The sequence below is a fragment of the Scylla paramamosain genome, chromosome 4 (assembly GCF_035594125.1).
Source record: "Scylla paramamosain isolate STU-SP2022 chromosome 4, ASM3559412v1, whole genome shotgun sequence".
Classification (NCBI taxonomy): domain Eukaryota; kingdom Metazoa; phylum Arthropoda; class Malacostraca; order Decapoda; family Portunidae; genus Scylla; species Scylla paramamosain.
This window is the reverse complement of record NC_087154.1, coordinates 30,312,027-30,334,526: the sequence shown is the minus strand read 5'-3', so window position 1 is coordinate 30,334,526 and position 22,500 is coordinate 30,312,027. Positions and strand designations below refer to the sequence as shown.

Sequence of the window (22,500 nt, the reverse complement as noted above, 5' to 3'; positions counted from 1 at the left end):
AGACTATATTTTATGCTATGCAGCATCTCATCTTGTTTAAGCTAAAAAAAAAACCTTCCTGAAACACACACAATGAAGTGATAATGGCAGATGAATCCCTACTTCTTTATGCTCCCCCAACTCTCTCTCTCTCTCTCTCTCTCTCTCTCTCTCTCTCTCTCTCTCTCTCTCTCTCTCTCTCTCTCTCTCTTAATCCTTTAACTTTACAAGGATCATTGCTTAAATTCCAAATACCTATTCTACATATTTCAGGTCATGTCACTCATCTTAATATCACCCATTCTATATGGATACCAATACTAACATTACTGTATTTCATAAACTTCACTATCTTGCTACTTTTTTATATTTTCTTTTAAAAACACACCAAATCTTCTATAACATCTCCACTACCTCTATCCTTTATTCTGCTCACACCAAAGACATCAAATGCAAAACCCTCAATCAATGCTTAAATCTTTAATCTTCTAATTTTATTACACATGGCTTCAGTTGTACTGTCAGGACAACTATGATATTCTAAAGTGATTTTCTATTCTATGCTATTGTCCTTCCTCAAGTCATGTGCCCCAAACATTCCACCACTTTTCATCACTGCATAGTGCTCTCTCTCTCTCTCTCTCTCTCTCTCTCTCTCTCTCTCTCTCTCTCTCTCTCTCTCTCTCTCTCTCTCTCTAAGCAATTACTAAGTTCACTAATATGTATATGTATATGTAATTAATTAATTCAGCATTATTACATATACACTGTTTTCAACTCTCAATTATCAATTATTATTGTATATAAAGTGCAAACATCATTTATTTATTTATTTTTTATTTTTAGATACTGTACTATTAATTTATCCACATCCACAAACTTTAAGTCTCTTCTCTCATAGACACATGTAAATATCTTAAGAAAAGATGACATGGTTAATATGAGTGTGTGAACACACTCACTTTAACAATAGACAAAATTACTTGCCAAAGGCAAAGCTGAGGATGGCTTAGGTAACAAGAGATATCTTTTATGTGTAATATAGGCTACCTGATGTGTGGCAGGCTTTGTGAGTGATTTTTAAACAATACCACTGAAGGGAGATGAATACATTAAAAACAATAACTATCAATAAAGGAGATTTTACAGTTCATAACTCAGTGATATGACTGGACTGTCCTCATGTATTTTCTGCTTTCCGTTACCAAGCCTCAAAGCCCTGTTGAGCTTCACTTCACCCCCAAAGCTGTCATGGCTGACAAAAATTCAGCAAATTTGAAGGTAATCAATCTTAGTAAAGTGCTGCATCAAGCTGTTTACCATCTTCTGTTAAGCAGTATCTTTTATTATTATTTTGTGAATCACCCGTTATGTACTGCACATAATTTTGAAAGAGGGTAATAATTCTAACCAAATATACTACTTCACATTGATTAAAACATTCCATTTGCTTCATTAGTAGTTTTCAAATCTTTCAAAAATGAGTCATAAGTAACCTTACATTTAGTGTGTTTAACCACTTTAATATCAAAACAATTTCTTAGGTTTATTATAAGATATCTTTTGAAATTTCCTATGGGAAAAGATCCCAAAATGTTATCATGATTAGAGTTTATATCTTTTGCTGTGAAGCACTTTGTGACCCTTACTCTACAACATGGCAGTGAATGTTTGTCTCTCATTATTTATAAAGATGTCTACAAAAGATGTAAGAAAGGAAAACTCTGATATCAGGCACTTAGTATACATGAACTCTGTCTAGAGGCACATCTGCATATAAAGGAGTACCTACTGTATCCTCCTAGTGAGAGACGGAACATAAAGACACTTAACACCACATCACGTCAAGCTATGACATGCCAGGGAAGCCAATCATCAGCTAATGAAGTCAGCCTTACCATACTGCTTGGTAATGACTGGCTGGAGAGAGAGAGAGAGAGAGAGAGAGAGAGAGAGAGAGAGAGAGAGAGAGAGAGAGAGAGAGAGAGAGAGAGAGAGAGAGAGAGAGAGAGAGAGAGAGAGAGAGAGAGTTTGGGAATATTGGTACACCATCAGAAGCAAGGCCTCACCATGGCAACTGAACTCATTTTGGGTCCACAGCCCCCATTTTAAAATTTGGCATGCTGGAACCTTTTCCCATATTAAGTCTTGTTTATAGGAGTCATCACAACATTCATTGTTCATTATGAGCAAGCATTAAAAATATATGATGAAAAAATTAAAAGAGAAGTATGACTGAAATCATGCAGAATTTTCAACACTTACATTTCTGATAGGCTGGAACTGGTTGAGGTGGTGGGTCTCATCATCATCAACGTCAACACTAGGCACAAAATATACAAGAAATATCAATGTAAAGAAAATATGTATCTCCCTTCCTACCAAATAACAGTTCAAAATTTGGTTATAGAACAAAGTTACTTGATTTCAAATATTAAATGACAAAGCAAAAGCTGCTGTTTATTACTAATTCATATTTTTTATAAGTATTTACTTCATTTTTATATATTTGGAGGAGAGGCAGAGAGTGTAAGACAGTAATTCAATCTCTAAAATAAGGTAAATGTGATCCCATTGAAAAGCCTCAATGTAAACAGTTTTTGCTGCTCAGGAATTATCCCTAGTCACCTGTGGTTCTCTCAATGACCACAACACCATCACTACTGTACAACTGCATTTTTCCAGTAGCTTTTCCCAGCAGCAAGATGTCAAAATGCTATGATCACCTTCACTTTGGTGGTAAGTAAGTTGCTCCTTTCTATGTCCTCCTGTAAAGCTTCCCTCACTAGATTGATGACAAACAGAATACCTGCACAGTCTGATGAGGTCTGTGTCACTAAGTTCATTTAATACATCCTTTCTGGATATATAATTTGTGAGCTGAAGATGTTGTGAAGCAGCCATCTTGGCTGTGGAAGCATCTATCATAAGCTGCTAAGACAGTGTAGACTGGTGTCTGGGAACGGATTAATCCATTTTTACATTGATTCCAATAAATAGTTTCAGTTTTCTAACATTTCAGATTTCAAATGGCATTCTGGAACAAATAAATTTCTAGAACTGAGGTTCCACTGTGTATATATATATATATATATATATATATATATATATATATATATATATATATATATATATATATATATATATATATATATATATATATATATATATATATATAAAGTTTGAACTGCAACTTGGACCAAAGCCTGATTGAAGGGCAGGTTATGAAGTTCTGGGAAAAGTGGGGCATATTTAATTTTTCTCAGTATCCCTTGCCAAATTATTGGTGTCTTATACTCCAGTGCATCTCATATGGCAGGAAATATGGCGTATACACAGTCGTACCTTGTGATTCGAACGTCTTTCAATTTGAACAACTCCCAATTCGAACAGGGTCAGCCTACAAATTTTGTCATCCAATTTGAACACAAGCACCCATTCAAGCAACATCACTCAGTCACTAGTCCCTCTTACATTCCTCATCTGCCCTTTCTTGCCCTCCCCCTCTTTCATTTCCTCTTCCCCCCATTCATTCTATGTCATTTTCGCTTCATCTTTTCTCACTCTCTCTTTCACTCCCATATAATTCCATTTTCATTCTCTGTCAGTCTCATTCTATTCAACAATTCTCAGAATTGTTCTTACTTTCAAGAGAGAGAGAGAGAGAGAGAGAGAGAGAGAGAGAGAGAGAGAGAGAGAGAGAGAGAGAGAGAGAGAGAGAGAGAGAGAGAGAGAGAGAGAGAGAGAGAGAGAGAGAGAGAGAGAGAGAGAGAGAGAGAGAGAGAGAGAGAGGATTTTAGAACAAAATAAAAATTGTGTACATTACAACTGTTTTCAAGACTGAAGAAGCCAGAAACTTTTGATGACTCATCATTTTGGGGTTGGTGTTTATTTACAATGGCATATTGTGTAAAATTTTAAGGTCATTGTTTTTGTATCTGACGTACAGGATGACCTACTTTTTTATGCCTTTTTTTTTAGGATGATTGAAGTGCCGTCTTACATGCTGAAATATACGGTACTTCGTGTTTTCTTTTACTTTAATTTTTTTTCAATAATTTAGGTTATTCTAATTCAATTCTATGTTTAGAGCATAGAGCATACCATAAAAAAAAAAAAAAGGGTGGGGGGGTATTTTAGGACCTGGAATGGATTATTTTTACATTAATATGAATGGGATAAACTGCTTCCCAATTCAAACAGCCCAAAAAGAACCAATTAAGTCTGAATCACAAGTTATCACAGTATATATATATATATATATATATATATATATATATATATATATATATATATATATATATATATATATATATATATATATATATATATATATATATAATCATGTTTATCTAGTGGAAAACTTCACTTATCTTACAAATAAGTAAATCATTAGAATAGATTCACTGCGCTATGTAAATTGAATTTTTGTGCATATCACATTCAGTTACTTGCAGTTATATTTGCTTGACAGCAGAACTGGACATGTGCTCTACCACACAATACATTCTCCTATCTAAAGTACGACTTGAACCAGTTCTAAGTATATACAATACAACTGCTTGATTCCCTCACCCAAATTTTGTTTAAAGTATGACAGTATTTGTAATGGCAGGCCCTGTGATGTGAGAAGCATTTATGAGGCCAATATAGTTTTGACAGTTTGTCAAAGAGTGAATCTGCTGTCACTGGGCCAGCACAGAAATCAAATAGTCCTAAAGAAATAATGTGCTGGAATGCTAAGGGGCTCCCATATCACTGCTCTGCTGACAGCCTTTGGTACACTACACCTTTCAAAAAATGTGATCTATGGATACCTCCTTCAGGCTTTCAAAATACTAATTATTAGATACACATACCACTGCATCAAGAAAATATGAAAGATATAAAAGAAAATAAGAGAAACAAAACAATAAATAAAAGTTCTTTACCACTGCATCAAGAAAATATGAAAGATATAAAAGAAAATGAAACAGAACAATAAATAAAAGTTGTTTTGATAATGGTAAATGCAAACACTAAATAAAATGTATTTCAATAACTGAGCAAGTCAGGGACCAATCACTTTGCTGATGGATTCCTTAACATACAGAGAGAGCTTTCAGTCATGATATACTTACGGAATGCCCAGCCATGATAGGACTTGAGTAGTTAGTCCTCCACAGAGTATAACGGTGACTATGACAATAAGGGAGGTTGTGGTCAATATGGATTTGCGAGAATCACTGCTGGTGTTGCGGATGGCCAAGCCAAAGGCAATGGCCCCTCTAAGGCCTGAAATTGTTCATGTTTTAAATATTTTACTTCCAACCAAATAAATACTCATATTTACATTGTATAAATTTACAATGTATCTTCAAAATGTATTTTAAGTGGAATATAATTTTTCCATTAGTCTATCTACTTATCTATTTACTTACACACACACACACACACACACACACACACACATTAAGCATATAGGGTATCAAAATAATGTTATACCTAAATGCATATACCAAACTGACACTGTCATCCCTGTGAAAAGGATAAACCACCATCACCACCACACACACAAACACACACACATTGCTCTACTTGCCAACTCCTAATTTGTCCCCTTTTTATCTTTACTTTTTTTTCAGCCTCATGGCTGCCTTTGCAAATAAACCATCTATTCATTATTACTATTATCATCATCATTGCACACATACATACACAAAATTTTACCCTCTAGGCCTATATCATACATCTATCTATATAAATATATAATAAAGAAAACATCCCTTGGAAAAGAAAAACACATACACCACTCCTTATTTCAATTGACACATACCTGAGAAGAACAGCATATTCATGAAATTCAGAGGTATTTTTGGCTGTCGTCCAATGTTGAGCAAGCAGGACATTGGATATATATTCATGAATCTTCCAATTATGATAGCTATAAAAGCTATAAGGATGAAACTAACATCCCACTTGTGGTGAGCAAAGGTAAACATTGAGACTCCAATGTATGAAAAGATGAAATTTTCTGATAAGAAATTAAGTAATTCAAAGATGGCCTTTGTATTTATGCGACTTTCAGTTGACAAGTTGTTGTAGGTGTAATGTGCTTGACATATTCCACAGAATAACACAGCAACAATTCCTGAAACAAGAAATAATGTGTCAGGTCACTTCATAACAGCTACTTCAGGATAGCAAAGCTGAGACAAATCCAAAATGAAAAGTCTACAAATTTCCAGACCTGTTAAATCAGCAGCTTCTGCCATGAGGAATGTAGAGTATGACATGAGGACAAAGAGTGCTGCCTCCAGAAGAGGGAAATCCTTCAAGCGGGTGAACTTTGTGAGGATGGCAGTAAGGCAACCCATTACTGAGCCAATGATGAAAGACATGCTGAAGATCCACAGGAAGTTAACGATGGCCAAGAAGAAAGCCGATGTTTCAAATCCTCCACTTGTGCCTCCGTAACTTTCTATTGCACTGTTTAAAAAGAGACCATTAATATACAATATGATTTCCCTATGACATGAAATTGATTATGTATCATTTGATGCATATCATTCAAACTTTTTCAATAATATTAATCAACCTACAATTAATTAAAATAAAAGTTTAATGTAATGACACACCTTGTTAGAACAATTGCGACAGCATCATTTAAGACACTTTCTCCAAACACCAATGCATACAAATTAACATCAACATGAAGATCAGAGAAGATAGCCAAAATTGTTACAGGATCAGTTGCTGATATCAATGCCCCAAACAGCAGACTGTCAATGAAGGTCATTGACGATCCAAGCAGGTACAATAAACCATACACGATACCACTGGGAGGAGAGGAAGAAATATCAAATATAGATCAAAATTGTGTATGTATGTGTGTGTGTGTGTGTGTGTGTGTGTGTGTGTGTGTGTGTGTGTGTGTGTGTGTGTGTGTGTGTGTGTGTGTGTGTGTGTGTATTAAATCACAGATTGTTTACCACATACAATGAATATGTCCACAAAAGATTTTCACACAAGATCAGAGTTTTAAATACCTTTAATTAACTGAAAATAAGTGACTTACCCAACAACAAATGTTGATATTGTTGTTCCCAGAAAGGCAAAAGTGAAAATGGCCCCTAAGTTTTTGAAAAAATGTTTCTGAAAGAAAAAGAGTACAACTCATCTTGAAATGCACTACACCAACATGAAAACAGTTAGTATGAAGTTAAGTGACAAATAAATAAGCAATAGACAGCAAGAGTTACCTACAGTATCAAAGTACTTATTGTGTTGCATTTACAATTTTAGGACTAAGAAATTGTTTACAAATGAAAACCATATCACACGAGCTCAATTTCCACTAACAAACTGAATTCATTGTGATAATTAAGATCATGAAAAGAAAGCTTTTTGTTTATCACTTGTCACAGCCTTCAGAATCTAAATTGCAACTGGAAATACAGACAATGAGATAATTCAGGAAGATAATGCTATTTAAGGAGACATTATAATAAAATTACTCATTATAGCTACAGACCGTTTTGCTGAATGCTCTTCCCTGATACCACACAAATGACATCTTGACACACCCAAACATGGCATATATCTCTACAGGCTATGTTAACTAAAACTAACTTATAAAATCCATAAACATTAAATCACTCCAAAAATCAATGAACATGTAAAATAGTACCTATGGTAGATTAGAAGTTCCTATATTTGAAATATAAAATGAAAACAACATACCCTTTTAAGACTGTAGCCAGCACTGAATATGATGGGAGGAAGGAGTATATTGAAGAAAATCTCTGGATCAAAAGTAGCCTGAAATATTTTTTTTCATCAGTTATGTCATGATAGATATTATCATTTCAATTTATATCAAGAGAATTTAACAGCTTCAATACAGAACAGTTTTTAAAGAAAGTGCATGTAAGGGAAGTTCAAGGAGAGGAAGGGCATTTGGAAGGTTAGTGTACATGTGTGAAAGAAGTGCTCATAGAGGCATGCACTTGAACAAACAAGGAATATTTGTAAAGAAAGAACATGAGACACTTCTCAGCAAGATATGAATTATTATGATGGAAATATGAATTATGTAATAGGTTGTTAGATATGAAGTCATGGTTCTCCACATCACTACTTAAGGTGATGCACAAAAACTAGTGAATCATTAGAGGGTGCACCATTTTTTCCCACAATTGAGGTCTATCTACCAATCAATACTTGATGTGTCTCTAAGAACTCCAAAAGGGTAGCTCTGACAGATGTCTCCATTTATGCATTCCTGTTATTGCATGCTTTAATGCTTTTGTTTTCCACTCTCCTCTTTTTCTCACATGTCGTAGCACTCTGTCCTCCCATTTCACTGGAGATCCTTCCACACATTATAGTAGTGGAGTTAATCCCCAACTATTCCACATGTTATTTTTTTATCTTAAAGCCAGATGTTCCCAACCTATGGCCCAAGGCTACTTCCCAAATTGATACTGTGCGTGGCCCACGGCCACTTGCCAAAACTGACATTGTGTGTGGCCTGCCAGATCATTTCCTGGGTCATTGGTGTGGTCCACTGGTACATAAGGCAATACTGGTCTTAGTCCTCTTCTGTCTACAGCTCACTTGGACAACGTTCTCTTGCTGACTATTAGTTCCATTGCCCATGATTTTGATAAGCCTTATACTGAAAAATATTACCAAGTGTCTCAATAATTTTTTTGAAATCTTTTGTTCTGTATATGTGGTTTTCTGATTTTTTTTTATAGGTGCAGCCCTCAGGCCCTCTTGGAGTTGTTCGTGCAGCTTGCAGTACCTTGCAGGTTGGGGACCCCTGCCTAAGTTAATATACCAAAAACAAAATATAATTTTTCCTTATGCACCACATCTCAAATTCTTGGATCTTTGATCACATACTCCAAAGTCTCCCTTTCATAATATGATTGTTGGTACACCATACGATTCTTGCAATTATGCATCTTTAGACAGACAGACAGTGACAGAGGGATTGATAAGTAGATATAAATGAATAGGTGTCTGTGGGTAAAATGCCCAATCCTAATAGTACAGATAATACAACAATGATTAAAAAGATGTGAAAAATTATATGTATAAGTGTCTAGGTTTATAACAGTATGTCTTCCTCGGAGGCAGATTATCAAATAAAAGTTAAAATATGATGCAATTTTCAATTATAATAAAAGAATGTACAACCCACAATTTTCTAAATTACAGTAGATTTTATTTATCTATTTTTTTCTTTTGTTTAGTACTTTTCATATTGTTTCTTACCTTTAGAACAACTTCAGTTTAATACTTTTCACACTGTTTCTTACCTTTTGAACAATTTCAGTTTCAAGTGTCTCTGGGATCTCTCCTTTGAAAGAGTATGCATATGTTCTATTTTGACTACTGTTTGCTGAAAGAAAAAGAAATAAATTTAAATATAAAAAATAAGGAAATCAAACTTATCAGTCTTTATCACACACACACACACACACACACACACACACACACACATATATATATATATATATATATATATATATATATATATATATATATATATATATATATATATATATATATATATATATATATATATATATATATATATATATATATATATATATATATATATATATATATATATATATATATATATATATATATATATATATATATATATATATATATATATATATATCCATTGATTCCTTATATACTTGCTTTAAAAACTAAAAATAGTTTAAAACAACATACCTATCTAACATAAGAAACCTACAAACAACATGGGAGCAGTGTCAGCCACATGAATTTCACACACTTGGCAACCTCATTTAAAATTGTAAATGTCAGACCACAGCAGTGTTATCAAGATGCTGCTCTCAAATGCACACCTATTAACTATGAAACTATGGAAAGACATACCAGCAGTCTCATGAAGACTCCTGCAAATCATCACCTTGTAAACAGACAAAACAAAGGCTCTTGTAGCACAAACTGCTCTGCCTCAGTCCAACCTTCCCTGCTCATCAAGACATTAATACCTGTGCATATTTTCTTAACAAAAGCGATTTCCTATTTTTTGTTGCTCTACAAAAGTTCAAGGCAGATCATTCACCAGACACTGTAAAACTGTAAAATAAAATTGTAGTGGCAGCACAATGCTAAGGATGCCCACACATGGGACACTTTGTGGTCAATGGTCACTACAAAAAATGCTGACCACAAAAAATAATCGAGTTTCAGCCTACAGAGGAATCACACAGTGGCGGCCATTAGTAATGTCATATTGATTATTATCATCATAAAGCCACAGACATAGCAAATATTTGAGCTCTCTTATTAAAAAGAATGAAAAAAAAAAAAATCAAAGAAGTACTGGGCATATCCCACTGTTAGACAGAGGATACTGGGTACGCCCCATTGCCAGCCAGAGACTGCTGAGTACACCCAACTGTTTGCTAGTGAAAAGGATTAACAGAGTACTGAGTCTGAGGCAGAACAACTGATAGTGAAGGCAGTGGGTGGCAGTAGTAGTGGGTAACAGGAGTGGCTCATGTGTGGGCTCCAGTTTGAAATAATGGTAGGTATACAACACTGTGGCAGGAAAATTTTTTTTTTCCACCAGCCACTGCTCAAAATAGTTTTATGGTCACTACAAAAAAATATCCCATGTGCAAACACCCACAGAAATATGTGTGCTTTATTCTGAGTTAATTTTTTTGTGTGAACCAATGACCACAAAAGATGCAACTAATATAATGTTTTCAATAACAGTATAGATATTAGGAAATTCATACACATTGATACTTTTGCTACACACTTTACCAGAAACTATACTTAGACACATGATTCACTCTTACCATAAGCATATTTGAACCACAGTGTGTCTGGAGGAACATTTTCTTTATATCCTTCTCCTGGTGCTGCAATGACTCTCATATGACTCAGTGAAGTGTTGTCTCCACTGTACCTCAAGATGGCACCCACTATTAATCCTGAAAAGATTAAAAATACAATTATACTTCTCAAAACGTTAAAAGATGGAGCAGAATGTTACCTTCATGGTCTGCACTGTAATATTGTGTTACTTTTTTAGAACCAAAAGTTTTCCACCTCTTTTGGCAAAACAGACAAAAAAATTTGGGTTTAAATTTAATTAATTATTGTACCACCAAGGCCAGCAAGAGTTTTATTTTAGTCTCTTTATCTAAGGAATGATCTTGTAATATTGTAGAAATTCTTTGAGACCAAATATATTCTATCATTTTCTTGGAAGGGAAAAAAGACAGAAATATTCAGGAATAAAAATAAAAAGCAGAAATAACAATATCCCAAAAAACTCCTCTAACCTTATAAGAATAGATTTTTTTATTTTTAAATTTTAGTTTCACTGTTTCCATGTAATTACCATGTTTCCGTAAGTATTAATATAATAAAAGGTAAATACTATGGGGCACAAAAAGGTTTGCCTCTACTTCTAAAGTCCAGATCTTACAAATATGGTAAAAAAAATATATCCAGAAAAAAAAAAAAAAAAAAAAAAAAAAAAGAGGGGGAGGGGGTTGGCCTTAAAAATGGGGTACAAATTTCCTGGGAATAAAAGAACCTCTTCTGTCATTGCATGTTTGATATACAGAATAATGGCTGGAATTTAACAGAATTTTCCAGACAGAACACTGAAATTTCACTGTAATGAAGAAATTTCAAAGTTGTGATCTTAGCAAATAATACTTAAGAAAAAAAAAATCTTAATGAATAAAAAATAAATAAATAAAAAAGGCAGGTGAACACCATGAACAAATTCTGACATGGTTTGTTATTTCAAATCCTTCCATACAATTGAAATTATTCAGAAACAAAGAGCAGATGATTTTAATTCAATTCATAGGGATGTCTTTATCATAAAAATAAAAATAAAAATTAGTAACTTCATAAGAACTAGATCAGAATTTGAATCTATTTAATGAAACCAATTTCATAATTGCCATCATCCACAATAAAATAATACACCCGTCTGCCTCTGTATCCAAGATTGATTAAGGAACCATTCAACAGTGATGGCACTAGCAGCAGGCATCATCACAGGCACACAAAACACAATACTGGAAGAATTTATGGTGTGTTTCATTCCCTTCAAAATTATGCAACCAACCAAAAGTCCTATCACCTCAAGAGCAATCAACAACATCCACTATCCACGTCTAACTTGGGTGCCGAAACTTACCCATCATGAACAGTCATCCTTATTAGAAAACTATAATCACAAAGAAATGGTTTTTATGCTGGTTTGAATCATCACCTGAAAACTCAGCCAAAATATTTTCTTCAACTACATTAACTTATAATTACCTAGTATCTATTTCAAGCTCCTAGAATATTTTTTTTCTGCTGTATTTCTTTTGTAGTGATTTAAGGTTTCCTTTTATTAAAAAAATGTCATGACATTTAAAGCCACTCTCTTCCCATAACATTCTTGATGAACCTGTGGAGAAATGTGAAATAACAAATCTAGGAGTACATTTCACTTCAGTGCCATCTTCTTTTATCATTTCACAATCATACTTGAAAAGTATTACAAGAAGTAAAAGTTAAGTCCTTCTTGATGTTGCTACTTCCTTCTCACTTTACTCTGTTAAAGTAGATACAATACAATGTTATCAGCAGTAAGACTAGAGAAAAAAAATAACTGTTCACAATCATGTAAAACAAATATATTACTAACTTATTCTTTTGAACTGGTATAAATAATATATGCCCAAAATCAATTGGATCTATTTGAGTTCACCTAGGCAAACCATTTTTGGTGTGTTATCTTTGGCCAAGCAGTTACAAGGTTGCTCTCAACACCTACAAGGCCCATTACCCTTATAACACTACTGTAAAAAAAAAAAAAAAAAAAAAAAAAAAAAAAAAAAAAAAAAACTCAGCTTATATCGTTAGTTTTTCATTACATATTCTGAGTAGTAGCTTCATTTTTCATTGTACTTAGAGAGGTCATGTCTGCAGCATTTATTTACTGGTTGGAGATTATTTTTTTTTCTGCACACACTGGTGACACAGGTTAGTCTGCTGAAGCCATACTATCTTTGCAGTTTCCTGTCACTAGACTCCCCTACTCTCTTGCAAGGCATCTTTAGCCATCAGATCCTGACCATAACTGTGTTAATGTAGAAGACAGCTTTCCCCTCCACCTCACCTCTGCTGAGCTGTAGAATGTAACTTGTCACTCCAAGCAAGGATGGTTTACTTATTACTCCTCTATGTGCATACACACTCATTCAGTTATTATATCATTGCTGAAATATAGTTATAGTATAAGTGACGTTAGATTTTGAAAAATATTCCTAGTTCATTTTTAGACAAAAACAGTAGTTTAAAATTTTTTTCTTATAAGCCTCTACAAATTTACTGCAGGGCAAATTCCTCCCTGATGTTTATGAGGATCAAAACATGTACCTTGGTATGGTGGTTTGGAACATGTTTGGTGGGAATACAAAGCTAAAAGGTTGATTCCTTGGCTTGCATCCCATAGGCAGCCTATCCTCTGCCAAGTGAACAAGTTGTTGTAGCATGAAGAGGGAAAACCCAAACTGTCTTCATCTGGCTATGGATTAAAATATAGGACTTCTTTATTGTAAACTGAGCATATTAACAATTACATTAACAAGTGATAGTACCAGGATAATTTATTATTGATTCTTAATGCAGACTATATCAATATTAAATAATAAGCAGGTATATTATCACACATTTCAGACAGTTCATGTTTCTCAAGTATTGTTCACCTCTCATCAGGAAGGGTTTCCTGATGACTTAAGATCTGACCACTGCAATTCTTGCATCAAAAGTAGTGAGCATACTCCGATGGCACTCAGATATAGAAATGAATCGTTTGGTTTAATCATGATTTGACAGACAAAACCAACTACTCCCAATAATTTGTTGTCACTTTTTTCTTACATAACACATGGTGGAATTGTTAAAACTTCCATCATTATCTAGTGATTAATAATAGTCAATTTAGGTTCTGCTAAAGTCATAAAATGTGAACTATTTCCACTCCTGCCATTTGCTCCAATAAATTGGGTACTACTTAGTTTGGCTCATATTTAGCAGAAAGAACAATAATTACCTTTAAGTGTTAGTCTCTACAAGCCTTAGTTTCACTGCCCTCTTCACTACCAATAATTTTTTTTTTTATTATGGCCTCTTTTTTTCTAGCAGCCTCAGTTTTGCTTGTTATAAGCCAAAGGATAAAACAAGGCAATTCTAAATTTTAATTTGACCATTATTCTCAACAAATCAAAACAAATAAAATAAAGATATTTTACGACTGTGGACCCCATTACTGGTTGAAATTACCAGAATACCAGAAAATCATTACAACAGGACAATAAAATATTTAGAAGTAACTAGTAATATATGCATGAAAATGTACTGATAGAGGAAACAATGTGCAGAAAGTAATATGCAATATGTCTGAAAACTCAAAATTTCAGTCACCGGGTTTACTACAACTGCCCTGAAGCTAAGTCCACAAGCTTAAACAGAACTCGAGTAGTTACATATATATTTAGTTTAGAAAACTCCTTCATCCTCACGTGAACAAAAGACCGGCATGCACCAGTTGGTATGATTCAGGGTTGTATTACATGCGGTGCAAATCCCCTGGATTTAGTTTTATCGCAAGGTATTTGCTTCCCCCACCTAAAACCCATTCCTGCAAGCAACCTGCAGCTTGTTCGTGGATGAAAGGTACTAATCCTACTGCCAAAACACATTCCCTTGCACTGCACTGGTTTATTACAACTAGTACGGGCCGTGAACCTCCTAAGTGAGAAAATTCCAGAAAAGTATGTTATGCGTTTTGCTGGGAAGCAGCTTTTGTCAGGGCGTTACATCCCCTCTGGGTCAGCAGCACCATCCTGCCAGCACGCAGCGTCCCATTGCCCGCCGCCGTGCCCCACTCACCATAGATGACAGCCAGGCCGGTCTCGTGCAGGTACCGCGCCCGCCGATACTTGAAGATCCAGATTGTCACCACAGTCAGAATTAACAAGAACGTATATAATAATATATTTAAACTGTCAATTCGATGAGTAGTTAAAACTTTTTCATCTAGAACAATATCTGTCCCCGTTGACGGCTTAGCTATCACATAATTCAGCAGAGATACTATGGAAATAGCGAGAAGGCCGCCTCCCCCTCCGCCCGCCATGGCGACTGTTTACAACTGCTGCCACAATCAATAAATCCCTGGGAACTCGACTCGCTAAACAAGTGAGCATCGCGCACCCACATCCCAAATGGCAACGTTTTCTTTAACGCAAAATCAGTTATATGCTTTTTTGGTTCACAGCCTTGGAATATCTTACAATAAATGACGTGCAAGGGGTATAGACAAATTTATGCTTCTACAAAATCCGGATGAATCATACCGTGTTTATGATAGAATCCAAACTCATGTTAAATTCTCTTTCGTCTTCCATAGATGCAAGAAACCTTAGAACTCTGACGACCTGTCAGAATCACATGACCAGAGATAAAGTGGTGGAAGCAGCCGACAACGATGATATTTTTATTCCTGTCTCTCGTGTTGAGTGTCACAATCTGATTTTCGTGAGAATTTTATAAAAAAAAAAACTCTAGTTGTTTTGTACTTGCTCATATCCTTGTTATTTTTATTTACATTATGTACTTCGATTATCATTCAACTATCAGCCTTGTGGATTGTAAACTCAAGAATATGACATTACTTTGACTTCTTGCTTCGTTATGACAAGAAAGTTTTCAAGACACTTTAGAAACTACGTAGATTGTCTCCTCTCCGGTCTCTACTTTTTTTTTTTTTTTTTTTCTTTTTTACAGTGGGGATATTGGGAGGCGTTGTGTAGGTTTCTTCGGCGGGAAGATGTCAACCATTGCATGATGTATTACGTTTATAGGAAACTTTATTTATGAAAATTTTAATGTGATGCACACTATTTTGGGTAACAAGAGAAAGTTGATTCAAAAGGAAGAGCTTCAATATTTAGTGGGAATTTTGTGCATCTTGGGACAAAATTTATGGTCGCAAGGATGCTACACTACTCGATTACAGCGTAATTACATCCACTCAGGAAACTACAGTACGGGGTCGCAGATACATAATTACCTGATATCACTTCATTGAATTCCTCACTCACACGTACATAGTGGCGTTACTTGAGAGCCAAAAGTGTTTCAAAACCACCGGAAGAGCATACGATAATTCATACACAACTTATTCTTCATCTTTATCTCGCTAACCGCCAATCAGTCGTGTAATGGAGAAAATATATGAAGCGTAGAAAGTTATCTGAAACCAATCTGAGAAAAGCAAATATGATTTACAAAAATATACAAACTGGGGAAGCTGGGATTGAGTTCTGGTTCAGCAGGCTTCAAGATTCGAGCGTTGCCGATCTGCGTCGCGTGAGAGGGCAGGGCAGTGTGTCAGGCCCCTTGCTTGTTGGGTCACTACAGTCGCATCGCTACTTGCACTTAAGAAACAGCTGCGAATTGAATGGAAAGGAGTGTATGCAATAAAGTTAGGCCAGCGTTGTAAATTTCATAGATTGTACGAGATCTAATAATTGGTCAGTACTCTTAGTTGCTTATCGGATGATTTTTAGTTAAATCACTCCTTACCATTGCTAACCTACGGTGTCTTTACCCGTGTCCACCACTGCGGCATGTACATCCCAAAGGCGCCATTTTTCTCACTAGCAGAGAGAGAGAGAGAGAGAGAGAGAGAGAGAGAGAGAGAGAGAGAGAGAGAGTTAAAGGGAAGGACATTATGCACTTACAAGTGTGAGTCTTGAAAATGTGTGACGATTGTTTACATTTGTTTTTCCATTTGCAGCATCAGTACACAGTGTGTGGGTCAGCCTGCCTCTCTGTCCTGCCCTGTCTAGTGCTGCCGCTGCCTGCCACCACTCGCCAAGCTGTCTGACTCCGAGGACACGTGATGCTCAGTTTGTTGGGTATATACATGCCACTTTCGACCAATGAAAAGGAATAGCAAACTGTGGAAATCCAATATAAAGATGCGAATATTCTTCTTTACATTATTTCCAGTCATGATAAATAGTTTTCTCACTTCAGTGCCGTCTCGTTTTCATAAGACTATTGAATTTCGTGGTAAATTTACATGCCAGATCCGAAATGCTAATAATCTTATATACTTTTCACGACACAAACTGTCTCCCAAACAAGACAATGAAAGCTTTGACTTGAGATAGCATGTTGTTCGTTTCTCAAACAGCGAGACCTAGTGGTGTGTGCTGGAGAGAGATGTCACAAAAAAAAATGTTCATCAGTTTGTTTTACACACCACGCAACAAATTCATGGCAGTTTTTTTTTTCCTTACTCGAGTGTGAACAAATTATAAATTGTAATGGGTGTATAAAATCTCTCTCTCTCTCTCTCTCTCTCTCTCTCTCTCTCTCTCTCTCTCTCTGTATGTATATATATATATATATATATATATATATATATATATATATATATATATATATATATATATATATATATATATATATATATATATATAGCTGTTTATCTATCAATCTATGTTCAAGGAAAGGCTATAGTTAATTATATGCAGTTAAAAAGAAAGGAAAAAAGAAACACTCGAAGAAATGCGTCGTGTAAGTCTCTGTTGGGCAATCTGAACAAGGGGGTCAGACAAACATGTGTGCCAACACCTCCATCTCCCCGAGAACGTGGGCACGGCCGCCTGGTGTGTCCACAGTCCACACGCCGCACGCCCCCTTCCTGCCTCCCACGCCTCGTTTAGTCAGTGTGTCTGCAGTTAGGCCTCAGAATGCCCAGCTGGAGACAAAAGATGGTTCCACTGATTAAATAAGAGAAGTATTATGAGCGTCAACAATGAATTTATTCGTGTGGTTATCTTTCCATCTCTTACGGTAACACCGCAGAGTCATGCCCTTAGCGTTCTAACACACCATGTTGTACTCGCCTCCTGCTGCACACCTCGGCACCTCACCTGGCAGGGAAAGTTCCTGGTAATATTTGTGTTTTGAGCTCTCCGACACCTCTGGCAAACACCAATGATATTTTGTAAATATTGAATATGAGCTTATGTCTGCTTACGGATCTCCTTCGCTTCCTCTCCTCTTCCTCTTATCTTTTCTTTACAGCAGCATCGCTTGTTTGCATGAAAGTTTCGCATTTTGTTTTAATCGTTTTGTCCACGAATGATTCCGTCAGTGTGTGTGTGTCTTTTTCATTCACTCTTCTTCATCGTCAGCGTCGCCGTCTGCGTGATCGACTTCTTTTTTCTTTTTTTTCTTTCTCCTCTTAGTCTTCCTTTTTTTCTTCCCCTTTTGCTTCGTGTTGTCCATGTCATCCACGTCCAGCCCTGACTCGTCGTCGTCCTTCTTCTCCTCTGTCTAAAAACACGAGAGATAAACCATTAATTTATAAAAGTAATTACACGCTTCTCAAAGACCCTAGGATTTAGAATGCGACCAAATATTATATACATTTTTTTTTGCTTGGCGTAAGAGGCGATAAAACGATATATCAAAAAGCCAACCCATGTTCTGTAAGGCAAAGAATAAGGAGAAGCTTACGTCATTTTAATTTTATTTCTCTACTAGTTTATTTATTTATTTTTTTTTATTGAACGACTGACTGACTGACTGACTGGTTAATTGATCGACTGACTGACTGACTGAATGAATGATCGATTGATTAACTAATTAATTGACTTATTGGTTGACTAATTGATTTACTGCCTGACTGACTAACTAACTGACTACGTGACCTTTCAACTCATTTCAGGAAACCAGCAAATACACATAAGCAACTGAAACTTTACTACTTTGCAAAGCACCCTTTCATCCCAAGACCGTCGCCATCTGCCGCTGAGCTTACCTGGACGCGAGTGTAGTTCATGTAGAGGTAGTCCTTGCAGAGGCCCTCACACAGCTCCTCACCGCACTCTCGACACGTGGGCAGGCGAGTCTCCGGCAGCGACCCTTTACCTGGCACCACCTGCAGCGCCACCCTCGTCGCCGCCGTGCAGGAGGGGAGAGAGAAGTAGAAGCAGAGGGCACGAGATAGAGAGATATGCAGGTAGGTAAATAAAATAAAAGACATATATATATATATATATATATATATATATATATATATATATATATATATATATATATATATATATATATATATATATATATATATATATATATATATATATATATATATATATATATATATATATATATATATATATATATATATATATATATATATATATATATATATATATATATATATATATATATATATATATATATATATATATATATATATATATATATATATATATATATATATATATATATATATACAGAGAGAGAGAGAGAGAGAGAGAGAGAGAGAGAGAGTGTGCAACTGTAGACTGAATAATAATAACTGCCGCCTCAGATAACTAATATTACAACAAATTAAACAATAAAAACAATAACGCATCATTAGTTTACTCTCTCTCTCTCTCTCTCTCTCTCTCTCTCTCTCTCTCTCTCTGAAGGAAGAGGAAGATTAGGATATAAAATCGTCACATGTTCTACAAAAAAAAAAAAGAATAAAAAGAAAAAAAAAAAAAAAAAGAACACGCCTAATAAAGTGAACACATGATTTTTCACCTTGACTATGCGTCCCGTCCAGTCCTTGCCCTCCGCCATCTTTTCAGCTTCCTCCCGCAGGCGCTGAAGCTGCAGGCGACCCATTTCCACGTACCTGTAGTATATAGTTGATAAGCACGGTCATACACACACACATACACGCACGCTCTCTCTCTCTCTCTCTCTCTCTCTCTCTCTCTCTCTCTCTCTCTCTCTCTCTCTCTCTCTCTCTCTCTCTCTCTCTCACACACACATACGTTTTTAAGTGGCACAATTTAATGCCCCTATCTAAGCGGAGACTAACCACGTGTAGGGGACGATCTGAGTGTACTTCACAAGCTCTTAGAAGCGAAACATTCATAAGCTCACTGCCCTGCTGAAGTCGACAGTAAGATACAGAAAATAAAAAAAAAGAACTATAAATTATTCTAAAACACTTCTATCCACACTTCCACTACACTCAATAGCCTCTTGTTGAAGTTTCACGTTTTTTTTAAGTATTTTTTTTTTATGGTTCTAATAACAGGTTAACATGATTTCTACATTATTTACTGGAGAAACTCTCTTGAGAACACGGTTAATCACTTCTTTGGCCTCTGAAAATTGTCATGATGTTACGGAGCGTTTCTAAATACAGGCATACAGGCAAGTGAAAGAGACAAAAGCCTTCTAAGAAAGTCGTTTAATTGATGAGATGGTGGAAGAGGAGGAGGAGGAGGAGTTAAAGAAGAGGAGGACTGGTCTTGAATCACGTTGCCCTCGAGCCACATGACAGGACTGTGTATATGTTAGTAATAATTCTGATCTGGGTTAAGTCTCGAGTCTGGCGCCTAAATAGGGCACTAGTGGGGTCCCGTGAGGAGTTTCGTCTGGACGCGCTGCCTGCAGCATTCAAGGTCTTGTCGCCGTGTCCTGTCTTTCTCCGTTTTAGTTAGGGTGGTGTCTGTCTGTTTGGATCGCTGTTTGGTGGGATAAAAATAACTTGTTTTTCCTGTCACAGAAGCCACGAAGTTGTGATGTGTGGCGATGGTTTACGAGTGCGTGCGTGTGAACGAGGATGTGTGATGAGGAGAGAGAGAGAGAGAGAGAGAGAGAGAGAGAGAGAGAGAGAGAGAGAGAGAGAGAGAGAGAGAGAGAGAGAGAGAGAGAGAGAGAGAGAGAGAGATTTTCCTAGAATTTTGATAACTTTGAGGATCACATTTTGCTGAGACACATCATCATAGTAAACACAACACATTGAATACAAGTACAAAATCTTTCCCCTTGTGGTGCCCTCTGATGTAGTCTCGGGATTCACGTGTTAGTGGCTGCGTCCTCTGTTGTGCCCCTTGCAACACAGTATCATTTGCTATTGAGTGCTAGAAAAGGGTGATTCGAAAGCAGTAATGCACGGGGGATAAACCAAAAGAGAAATGACTGATTAGATAAATGGAATCAAAACAAACTAGAGATTAAGTTACTGGGAGTGCGATAATTAAATTTCCGGAATACATCTCAACAGTATTAAGTCGCGCCCGAATTCATGCCACTCATGTCTCTTAGATATCGTACAGTTCTTCAGGGCTCACTGTAATTAATATGTCTTGAGGTATACTCGAAGAAAGATCTCTCTCTCTCTCTCTCTCTCTCTCTCTCTCTCTCTCTCTCTCTCTCTCTCTCTCTCTCTCTCTCTCTCATTCTCGTCATGAGTCACTATCTATCATTACGTGGGAATGTGATGGTGATTACACATCCATCTACCCCCCACTCACACACACACACACACACACACACACATACACACACACACACACACACACACACACACACACACACACACACACACACACACACACACACACACACACACACACAGACACACACACACTTTTATTTATTTATTTTTTTTCTCTCTCTCTTTTTCTGTTTACCTACACTTTCGAACTTCAGTATTGTGTGACTGATGATGCGGTGAGTTGCAATAAATCACCAGTAGCTGTCCTTGAGGCGTGCATGTATTCGGGGAGACTTTTGACAGCGCTGCGACACGACCTGACGGGACCACCTGCCATGCGCCGTGCTCTATGAGGGATTCAACTCTGCTTCACGAGATCATTTCTGTCTCATGTGACGGCAATCAGACGCCTGATGTTCTATATAGTAATGGTTTTATTATATCATTAAAAGAATTATTAAAAAGAAATATTATAGTCTGCCAAGTTTCATTACTCCACTTTTCACTTTAGATGCTCAGGTGTGCCATCAGTGAATAACGCAGGTGTGCGGGAGATGAGGGGTGAGAGGGGTGAGAGGAGTGGGGGCGTGAGGGGTGTGGGGGCGTGAGGGGTGAGGGGTGCACGAGGCGGTGGGTAATGAAATGATTGCACAGTGCCCCGTATATAGCTGCCGGCAACGTTTTGGGAGGAAAACACGTCTATATAACGAAGATAACAACAAGAGCAACAACAACAACAACAATAACAACAACAATAACAGCAGCAGCACAGCAACAACAACAACAACAACAACAACAACAACAACAACAACAACAACAACAACAACAAAAACTACTTATTCTTCCTAATTATCTATTTTCTGATTATTACGCATTACAACTGTTATCATCCCTGTGACACGTTTACCATGCCGACAACATTTTAGAAGGAAAGCAAGTCTATATAATTCAGATATACAACAAATCACGAAAATAGACCAATGATATGATTCGAGTTCTTTTATTACCCTTAGTCAATGGTTCTATTACATAAAAAAAAAGTAGATCTGTTAACAATGAAATGCAGCAATTTGAGAGGAAAACTTAAGTCAAAATAGCTCGAATATACAACAAATCTAGAATAGTTCAATGGTATGTTTTGAATAGTAGAT

General features: G+C 36.2%; 2 protein-coding genes across 11 annotated transcripts in view; both read right to left on the bottom strand.

Annotated features, from left to right (window-relative positions):
• The window catches only part of LOC135099963 (sodium/hydrogen exchanger 6-like), a 39,724-nt gene extending 24,520 nt beyond the window's left edge, over positions 1-15,204 (bottom strand). For all 10 annotated transcript variants that reach the window (XR_010268466.1, XR_010268464.1, XR_010268467.1 and 7 more), the window contains exons 1-10: positions 14,932-15,204; positions 10,821-10,955; positions 9,288-9,370; positions 7,702-7,779; positions 7,037-7,113; positions 6,597-6,797; positions 6,209-6,447; positions 5,795-6,109; positions 5,100-5,253; positions 2,245-2,302 (exon numbers count right to left, since the gene is read on the bottom strand). Coding sequence is in view for 6 of the 10 variants with exons in the window: in XM_064002718.1 (XP_063858788.1) it covers positions 2,245-2,302; positions 5,100-5,253; positions 5,795-6,109; positions 6,209-6,447; positions 6,597-6,797; positions 7,037-7,113; positions 7,702-7,779; positions 9,288-9,370; positions 10,821-10,955; positions 14,932-15,178 (1,587 nt within the window). In the remaining 4 variants the exon portion in view is untranslated. The remainder of the gene's footprint in view (positions 1-2,244; positions 2,303-5,099; positions 5,254-5,794; positions 6,110-6,208; positions 6,448-6,596; positions 6,798-7,036; positions 7,114-7,701; positions 7,780-9,287; positions 9,371-10,820; positions 10,956-14,931) is intronic.
• Positions 15,205-17,625: 2,421 nt separating this feature from the next.
• Positions 17,626-22,500, bottom strand: part of LOC135099962 (uncharacterized) — a 12,515-nt gene continuing 7,640 nt past the window's right edge. The window contains exons 5-7 of the mRNA XM_064002714.1: positions 19,657-19,750; positions 18,884-19,003; positions 17,626-18,396 (exon numbers count right to left, since the gene is read on the bottom strand). Coding sequence (XP_063858784.1) covers positions 18,235-18,396; positions 18,884-19,003; positions 19,657-19,750 — 376 coding nt within the window. The 3' untranslated portion in view covers positions 17,626-18,234. The remainder of the gene's footprint in view (positions 18,397-18,883; positions 19,004-19,656; positions 19,751-22,500) is intronic.